The sequence below is a fragment of the Idiotropiscis lumnitzeri genome, chromosome 1 (assembly GCF_059441095.1).
Source record: "Idiotropiscis lumnitzeri isolate Australia: NSW breed Sydney's pygmy pipehorse chromosome 1, RoL_Ilum_1.0, whole genome shotgun sequence".
Taxonomy (NCBI): domain Eukaryota; kingdom Metazoa; phylum Chordata; class Actinopteri; order Syngnathiformes; family Syngnathidae; genus Idiotropiscis; species Idiotropiscis lumnitzeri.
This window is the reverse complement of record NC_142391.1, coordinates 13,724,821-13,734,479: the sequence shown is the minus strand read 5'-3', so window position 1 is coordinate 13,734,479 and position 9,659 is coordinate 13,724,821. Positions and strand designations below refer to the sequence as shown.

Genomic DNA, 9,659 nt, shown 5'->3' with positions numbered 1-9,659 from the left:
GAAAATGTTTCAATTTTATTGTCATACAGCACTCATATGAATGAAAATATATATACATTAACAAGCAAACAGAAATTTACAGTCTTATACATGATAAACATGTCTTGAGTAATATTACAGCTATTACCACATGGGCATTGTTAGGTTTGTGTTAGACAGGTGTTACAGTCCACAAATTCAAAGGAAATCATTGAATTCGAATGACTGCTTTGGTGTCCAACTGATGCTGACCTGCAAAGGAGGCGGGAGGACCCCGTTGAGGATGTGAACCGCACATACAGGCATCCAAACGGAAAACACATGGGGGGAGAGGGGCTGGAGCCATTGAGAATCCTTTGTTTCAATTCTTTACTTGACCTGGTACTATTTCTTCAAGGGGCCCGACATTTTGCGTAGTCCCTTTATCCTGTAGAGCAGCGCGTTGACAAAATCCTAAGGAAAATGCATAAACATAACTAACATTGACTTATTGTTCCGCAATAATTAACATGCAAACATACTATATCATCCATTTTCTTCACCTTGTCCTGCTTAAGGTAACGTGTGGATGAGGTCAAGCGTATCCAAGATTATTTCAGGCGAGAAGTGAACATTGACACTCACATTCAAGCCTATGGACAATATAGAGTACCCGGTGACCCCAACATGCATGCTTTTGGAATTTAGGAGGAAACCAGTGTGTCCCCATGCAAGCGTGGTGAGAACGTGTCAACTCCGCACAACAAGCACCGTTGCCCGGATTTGATTGCCTGCATGCAATGTCAAGCAAATGGTGAAAAAATGTTAACTTCTCACCTCTACTGGTTTTCTGCATTCCTGCAACAACTCCTGAAAGCAGCAGAAGAAAAGCACAGAGAACACAAAGACATTTAGATATTTATTAGGGGTGTAACAATACACAAAATTCACGGTTTGGTTCGGTTCGATACATTAGTGTCACGGTTCGATATTTTTTCGATAGAATTTTTTAAAATTTATAGTTTATTGAAGCTACTTACATTAGTTTAAACTCAAAAGCACACATGTTTTCATTTAATTAAATCTATTTTAGCAACACCTGACTCGTTTTCTGCTGCACGTACTTAGCAACATATTAAAAAAAAACAGCACCATGAAAAAAAATAAGAATATTGTACGAATACAAAATAAATTACCTGAGAAATGACCCATCTTCTGTGGTGCATTCTAAGCAAAAGGCAAATAAACAGCTCCTTAACAAATACAATTTAGACTATACTTATCTTGTGAAGTATATATTCAGCACCATTAACTTATTAAACAAAAACAGGACCTTGAACTTAAACTCTTGGGTTAAAGATATAGGCTATACATATATGGTATGTAAAAAAATACTAAAATATTTATTAGAACATTTCTTTATTTTATATATTAAATCAAAAATATTTTTCTGCAATTCATATTTATCAGTCGAGTATACATAAACAACAATTATCTTCCTTAATATCATATAATTTGAAACATCATTGTTTTTCAAATTTGAATCCTTGTAACACAAACTCATCCAAATGCAGTAGTGTATCATCGCGGATACTTGACTGTATTTTCAGAATAGGCAGTAAATAAACACTTTTTCCCTTAAATTATTTTTTTAAACCACTGTACTTTGTATACAAATAAAGATGTATTGTAGTGCATTGTACAACTACAAAATATTTTAAATTAAGTAAATAAAATAAAACAGGTGTAGTTGCGTTTGAGCGCACTAAATTCCATCCTGCGCAACTTCTTTCAGACTTTTCTGGTTAAATCATCAGTCGTGTGACTTTCGAGCCACCGTGTCTGAATAACGTTGCATTTGATGTCCCACTCCGCAGTGACGTTAAGTGCCGTAACGGTCAGCTGGCGCAGCGGGGGCTGCTGACAAAGCCGCAGCTATTTTGACTCTCGTCTTGTTGTACAAATCAGGAATTGCAGTATTGGTATTGCAGTATTGGTGAAATAGGTCCGCGCAGGAATCTTAGAACGTTCCACTCATTTTCACATCAAAGTGATTTCGGCGTAAATGTGACCATGTTTGTTGTACTTCCACCGACGTAGTTAGCATTGAGTGACACTTGCGACTTAATGTTGAAGTTGTAGTCCACGACACGCATCCCGTCTGGTGCATACTTGAAAATTAAATTACTTCCAAACGCTAGACGTGAAGTTTGGTGGAGCTTCTTCCGCTTCCGGTATGCTTTATAGCCACGTTGTAACCGCTAGCGAGCTTCTCGAGGAGTTTGAGCCAAAATGAATGTGGGAGGGGCAGTAACGTACAGTGAATAGGTCTGCGCTCGCCAATTCATCATATAAAAGGCGGAGTAGGCAGCGTTGCTCCTCATCGTCATAACATTTTGCGTATTGTTCGATCAAGTGCATACCGAACCGGGACCACTGTATCGAACGATTCAATACAGATACACCCCTAATATTTATATACTTTGCCGTTAAAAGTGCTGGGAAACTTTTTGTTTCATCAACCAATCATTAGTGGGCCAGATAGATTTGGGTGTGGAAAAATTTGAGGAGTTTCACCTCAACCCCATTAAAGGCCTCTCGCAGTTCGCAACACTTGTGTCAATAATTCTTGCAAGCATTGTAACATTGAATTCCTCCCGCATGTTAAGTGTTAGTTCAGCTCATATCCCACAAAGGTTGCCTTTATTTAGGTGAAACAGGTTTACAATAGTTTAGATTTTTTTCATTCAAGTTTTTTTTTTTTTGCTTCATTTTAGTTTGCATAATTTTTATTTGTTTTATTATTAGTTTTATTTAATTATTTAAATATGGAGTGTTCTTAAAGTAGACACGAATTGTGTAATAAAAAAATGTGTACAATTTTCACACACAGCACCGCTGACTGGGAATTGAGTCCCAGTCTGGGTGAACAGTAGCATAAAGTCGTGTCCCTTGGCAAGACCCTTTACATCACTGCTGTGGGTTGGTTGCGTAAGGAAGGGTATCCCGGCGGAAAAACTGTTCCAAACATATCATGCAATTATTTTAATGGAGCAACCCCTGACTAAAAGGGATTCTGTGTGGATGAAAACAAAAGACATTTCCACTATAATTATAATGATTTTTAGTTAGTTTTATTAACAAAATGAAGTTGCAGTTCATTTTCATTTGTGGGTGGTTCTCATGGAGTATGGTCCAGCCACCTGCTCAAATACTGACCCATATTGAGAGTCAATATTTTTTTTCTCTTCTCAATCAATCATCAGATTTTACTGCTTGCAACATTGCTAACATACTACAGAACAAAGAGCTTTATTGATAGCACAGTACAGGAAGGTTTGATTTAAAGCATTTATCACTTTACATGGTTTTCAGCAAGTTCCTTTTTGGGCTCTCAAGTCACACTCGCGGACTTTCTGAAAACCAGCCTTTTCTTATTTAATTAATGAAAACATGTTTTTCAGTTTTTTATTTTCGTTTTTTTTATTTGTTTTTGTTCACGATAATAAAGTTGAGGTGAAGTGTGCCTAATTATTTGACACTTATGCATGTATTCAACCCATGTTGTAGGAAATCCTATTCCAAAACAGTCAATATAAAATGATGTACCTGTACTCGCATTCTTTGCCCCTCATCTGACAGCTCCAGGAGCTCATCTATGTCAATTTCCAACTCTGGGATGTCTTCTTCCTGCAAGAGTCAAAATAAAATATGAAATAAATAAAAGTTGTTTCTGCGTCCCCGTTCCCTATCCGTCTATTACCGACATGTGAATGACACAAAAGATCACAGGGTACATCTCATCCTAAATCCCTGTGAAATGACTCGTCTCCACATCACTGAGCAGTCAGTGGGTTGGAAAATATTGTAAAATAGAGCATCAGTGTTTCCACTGTGCTTGTTATCCCAAGACACGAATGTAGTGAGTAGAGTATTACTTCTTTAAAACAACTGCCAATTGAAGCTGTTAGAGATATATCATAAAAGTGTCATCTTCAGAAATGTATGACTTTGTAGCAGTGCAGAGTGTCCTGGGAGGAAACCTGACCACCATGATATCCAGACTCAGCAGGTATACACTCATATTTGACAGGGTAGTTTGCTTTTCCAGGGGAATATTTTCCGGTTGGGAAAGTTTCATTGCCGGGGAAGATTGGGCTTGGACGATTCTCTGGATGATGAGAGAGCTAATCAATGTGAAGTGCTGAGTGGTGAAGCGGATGGACCCTCTCATCAGGTCCCCGGCGCCCCCTCTAATTGATACATGTTGCCAGGATGGACCCCGTGTTATTCTGCTTAGCTCTGCAGGACTTTTTTTGTAATTACTTTGGTTAATGATGCTTATTTAGGATTTATTTATAGGGTTGAGTTTGTGTTTTAATTGGCTAACTCTAATTATTTCTTTTGCATTTATATGCTTGACAATTTAGTTTTGGCCTGCAGTTATCTTTTGTTGCAGCTCTGCATGCAATTTAGCTTTCATTGCAAGAAAATCTTTCATGAAATTCTAAAAAGCTACTGTAGATAATTTAAAACAGGCAGTGGACGTGCTGTTTTCTTCTTTTATTTTCTTGGTATTCTTTAGTCACAATAAGCAATATATAGCACCGAGTTAATATTGGTTGAGCATCTTGTGAATAAAGATCATTCCGCAAACTGTCATTCTATTGATGTTTTTTTTTTTGTTTGCTTGTTTTTTTTTTTACCTGGCCCCAAGGAATCATTTCACCTCACACAGATTGCACACTTCAAACTCTTATGCCTTACAACTGTGCACTGATAATCAGGGTCCAGAGTGGATAATCCTGAAGGGACCCTGTCTAAAGGAACACAAAACAAAATGCCACCAAGTCACGCAATGTTTTTACTGCCTTGATAAAGAGGGATCCATGCCTCGGAAAAAGAAATGTCATTGAAAATGCCAGGTTTCAACTTAACTTCTTTTTTTTGCTTTCCTGTTAGAGAGCAAGACTCTTTCTGAATAAAGGCCCTACACCATAATTAATGCAAACACAACCAACGTGAATGTTTTATGTTGTACAATTGTTTACCTCGTGGGTGACATAATTTTACTGGAATTCACTTGAAAGGGAGAAATAAACTAACACAACGAAATAAAAAGCTGATGTTGACACATAATAGAGACTTATCTGTTTGTATCCCCCCAGTATTCATGACAATGAACGAACATGTATTATTTTTGATTTACTCACTTTATGAATGTACGGGGAAGCAGCAATGACAACCTACATAAACAGGCATAAATGCTGCCGGGCATTTCCATTTCTACTGATCACACCTTCTATGAGGTTTACTATTTCTCTAAAGGTGTGAAGTTTGCAAAGAAGCTGGCCAAGGCAGCGCTTGCATAAATTAGAGATGCAGTTAAATAATTTAGACAGCAATGCATAGGACTGTTGGTAAAAGCTTCCAAGCGGAAGACTCCAACCAACAGAGAACCCTTCCCTTGAGGCAATGCAAAATGTATGATAACTCGAGCCATAATCCTGTCCACATAGACAGGCTGTCGCTAATTTTGTATGATGTGAATATCCCAACGAAATGATGATCCACTGTTAGAAAAATGGGTAAAATGAGCAGTCTCCTCTCCTTCTTCTACTCCAATATATCGCATATGTTCTTATGCTGATATAGACAATAATAAACTGTTACATCCAGATAATGAGCGTGCAAATGTAAAGCTACGGCATGTTTTTAGGTCATTGTCGAGCTGAGGATGATTTCACAGAAAGCTGTGATAAGTAATCAAGATGAACCCAAACAATGTTAGAAAAAAGTACCCGTACATGAATTTAATTTAAGGAGTATGGTGTCATGTCATTAGCCCCGAACACTAAAAATAACGTTTTGACATTTGACTTTTATGAGGTGACTTGGCAACATTATTCGTCCTAGAAAACGTCCAGACACATATCTTGGAGTCCGACAAATGAAATACCTCAAAGGAAAAAAAAAGTAATGAAATGTGGTACATCAATAATAATAGTGTAATAATCGTGTAATAGTACTTTTGAGACCTTCCCTATTTGCCCAAAACATTAAGCTTTTCTATTGAAATGTATTTATTTATTCACAGCATATTACTCGTTTTATCAAATAACTTGTTGCTGACAACAAAACCATGAAAAAAATAAGAATTTACTATCACTTCACAGTTTAATGAACAACACTTTAGTTAGCATAGAGGTGTGTGGTACATGCCAAAATAATAAAACAAAAAAAATCAGATCAAAAGAAGGACACACAGTTTAAGAAACGTACTGTACTGGTTTGCATGCCATTACATAATAATATCTCAAAGTTTCATTATCCTTCTTCATTTTCATGATGACATAGTGATTCTGATAAGGACTCCAAAGCCTCTTCATGGTGACACTGACCCACTGATTATACTTTTGGGGACAAAGATGAATTCTTCCCTACCAATGATAAAGGGAGGTGATGTCCATCCTTTTTGTTGACATAGCCCCAAAAAATATGTGTGTTGTCTCGTCCTGAATTAGCTCTGCGGAATATAATTGTCTTATTACTAGTCAATTGGACAAAAACATGCACATGGTCCAATCATATAGCACATCATGTGCTCGTCTCTGCCTTGGTAATCTGCATCGTCATCCCATGTTAGCCAACGGACATCCCTCTTCCCACTGTGCCCAAGCCACCTCATGTGGGAGATGAGACATCTGTTGCCATGGTTTCCCCTTGAGAGAATCCAATGCAAATCAATATGCTGCCAGTGACATAATTGGAATGTGTCCCTTGTTACAGGAGTGCAGTTGATGTGGATTGAGTTTATGAACAACACACTAAATGCATTTCAGTAGTTGATTCTGAGTTTTCCGGTTCAAATTTGCATCCCTTCACTTTGAAGTACTCCTTACTGCAATCGTGGACCACAGCTAAGAGTGCAGTTAGCTCAATGAATCTATGAAACAATCTCACTTGTTTTTCTCCTTCTTATCTGTGCTTGTGTGCATGTGTCCATGAGTCTACCGCCTACCTCACAGTCAAAGAGCAGGTGCAGCTGTTCGTCTATCCACTCCTCAATGTCCAGCCTCCTCTGCAGGTCCTTGCGGTTGTACTTGACGGTCAGCTTGCCCAGCTTGCGGTGCCCTGGCTCATCGACTTTCCCAGTAGACTGGAACATCACTCTGGACTGGGTGTTTGCCTCTGACGCCATGGCTGCCACGGCCTCAGGAGACCCGTGGAAACCCACCAAGTGTGCTCTGTCACGCACACGCACACACAAGTGCGAGCTCTGGCCCACTCTATCGCCGTGTATGTATATCCTGGTCGAGTATTCAATTTCTGCCTTCTCTAACACTGACTCTGACTCACGTTGCTTGTCCCTCTCGCTCTCTTTCTCTGTGAAGCACTCCTCGCCTCCTCTTGCAACACCCACTGCCTACACTATGAGGACGATGTAATGAGATACGCTTTTGTGTGTGTGTGTGTGTGGGGGGGGGGGGGGGGGGGTGTGCTTGTGTGTGTGTGAGACTCTTATATGATAGGGTGTGTGTTTGCTGTTTGTGTGTTTGTGTGTGGCAGGTAGTGGAAGAGCATAGGTCAGTCACAGCCATCAAAAAAGCCGTAGAGAGACTAATCAGCAATGGGTATGCCTGTAAACCAAAGGGCAACAAACTGTCTGAAAATGATGTGTCAACACTGACGTCACGATCTTTTTTTGCTCTTAAAGCTAGATATTTGGTTCTACATTACAGTGTTTGTATACAAAATCTGTGGTGAGTGATTTTCTTTGTGTTCCTCAAGTGAGATAAAGATTTTGCTCTTGCTCAACATTTTCCAATCTTACAAGTCAAATTGGTCTCCGTTTTTACAATGCCATTAATAACACACATAAATAGCACAGAGCTTGTATAATATACCCACGTAAATGTTAGTAGTCTTCAATTTTGGAAAGAATACCCCACAAAATTCATGGGGAAAAAAATAACTTCCATTCATGAATTTGCAATAGTGTTTCGGGTCTGTATCCCGTTGAAGGACCAATAAATTGTCTGAGACTAAGCTTTCTGACACCGGGTAGCTCATGTCGTCCCAGAATGTCTCGATAGTGAGATTTCAATGACTCTAGCACAAATTTGAGACACCTTGTGCCAGATGCACAGGCAGATTATGTGCCAAAAATATTCTAGTTTTGTTTTATCTGACCAAAAGGCATTCAGAAGCTTTGTGACTTGTCAAAACGCATTTTGGCAAATTCCAATCTTCAATCTCTTTCTTTACTCAACATATTGTCAAATATACAAAGGCTAAATTGTGTGGTCCCCTTTCATTAAAGAAAGAAAAAAGAGCCGACAAAGGTTCCGGAAATCACTTGAAACTGGCAAAAGTAATCATTACCGATACAATAACTCTTGATATCAGATATTCAATTATGAAATGGGTTCCATTCATTAATGTGGCCGTCCAACCATTACTGCTTTATTATATTTATTTTACTTTATGTCAAAAAAGTGAAAAAAGATGGACAAAAATACCACTGCTGTTGTTTCAAAATGAATGTATTAGACACATCACATGTCATTAGAAACTAATCAACAATATATAGTGTCGCCAACCAGTTCCCAAAAGTTTCCAATGATCCCATTACAATCTGATTAATAAAGTTCTACTAGTAGGGGCTTTTAATCAGCCATGGCTACACACACAGCTGAATTATTGAGGTCCTTCCACAGATCACCTTTCCTACAAGACAAATTCATTCATCTGATATTATGCTACTTAGTTCTGCACTGTTAAGGATCACAGATGTGCTTTCAGCCTGATCACCTCAGCCACACAGTACACAGGAGAGGAAAGCAGATGTAGTGAACAAGCTCCATTTATATAGTCAATATTCCTGTCAAAAATACTGTTGTGACGGGTGCCCAAGTCCAGCAGTCGATCTAGCCTGTTTTAGATGTCTCCCACCTCCAGCACTCCTGATTCAAATGATCATGATCGTTATCAGGCTTCTGCAAAGTGTGCTGGAGGTGGGAGACATCTAAAACAGGCTACATAGGGGTTCTTGAAAGACCGGACTTGGACATCCCTGCTGTAGTCCATTCAGAACTTTTTTTTAATTATTAATAATACACTCATATGATGAACATCAAATGCATTACATACAGACATTAAAATATTGGATAATGCCAATACATACAACGCAAAATATGGTGGTCAAGATACTCAAATTATTATTATTATTATTTTTTTAACAAAAGAGTATGCATAACTTTTTTCACTTTGTTGTATCTTTTAAGAACTGTAGCAGAATATTGATCGCTTGTGACGTCACAGTTCGCGCGACAACTTCCGGTTTCTCCCGAGCAGTTTCGTGTGATGATGTAAATAATGACTCAGTGCATGAGTCAGCTCCAAATCAGTCAAAAAAAAACCTTCCAAATCAATCGTGATGTGTGAAGTAATGTGCTACATTTAGTTTGACATTTTAACGAAAAACCGAGACTAACGGACATTTTAAGCAAAGAAGCAATTTAGAGCAGCCTCTGAGGCCGTGTTGCCACCTTTTGGAATAAAGTGAAAAATGCACCCACGGGGGTTACAAACGACTACAGTAGGCAACTGTACTAATAAAATAAAATAAAATATTTTACCGAAACACATTTAGTATCTATTTGTAATAGTTTGTGAACTTTTATAAATGTCAATAACTG

General features: G+C 38.4%; 1 protein-coding gene across 2 annotated transcripts; it reads right to left on the bottom strand.

Moving 5' to 3' along the window:
- Window positions 1–5: 5 nt before the first annotated feature.
- ppp1r14d (protein phosphatase 1 regulatory inhibitor subunit 14D) lies at window positions 6–7,379 on the bottom strand. 2 transcript variants are annotated; one of them, XM_088318741.1, is made up of 5 exons: window positions 6,980–7,379; window positions 3,568–3,648; window positions 1,155–1,185; window positions 796–828; window positions 6–432 (listed from the first exon to the last, which is right to left on the bottom strand). In XM_088318741.1, exons 1-5 carry the CDS (start codon window positions 7,157–7,159, stop codon window positions 341–343), a joined length of 417 nt encoding a protein of 138 aa, XP_088174867.1. In that variant the 5' UTR covers window positions 7,160–7,379; the 3' UTR covers window positions 6–340. The 2 variants fall into 2 exon arrangements, with proteins under 2 accessions (XP_088174867.1, XP_088174874.1); XM_088318748.1 differs by lacking the exon at window positions 1,155–1,185.
- Window positions 7,380–9,659: the final 2,280 nt, after the last annotated feature.

Coding starts and splice junctions, on each gene's coding strand:
- ppp1r14d (XM_088318741.1), bottom strand. CDS start 7,159: ATGGCGTCAGAGGCAAACACCCAGTCCAGAGTGATGTTCCAGTCTACT. Junction 3,649..6,979: donor ACCTGCTCTTTGACTGTGAG/GTAGGCGGTAGA, acceptor TGACTCTTGCAG/GAAGAAGACATCCCAGAGTT. Junction 1,186..3,567: donor GGCAAAGAATGCGAGTACAG/GTACATCATTTT, acceptor CCTTTTGCTTAG/AATGCACCACAGAAGATGGG.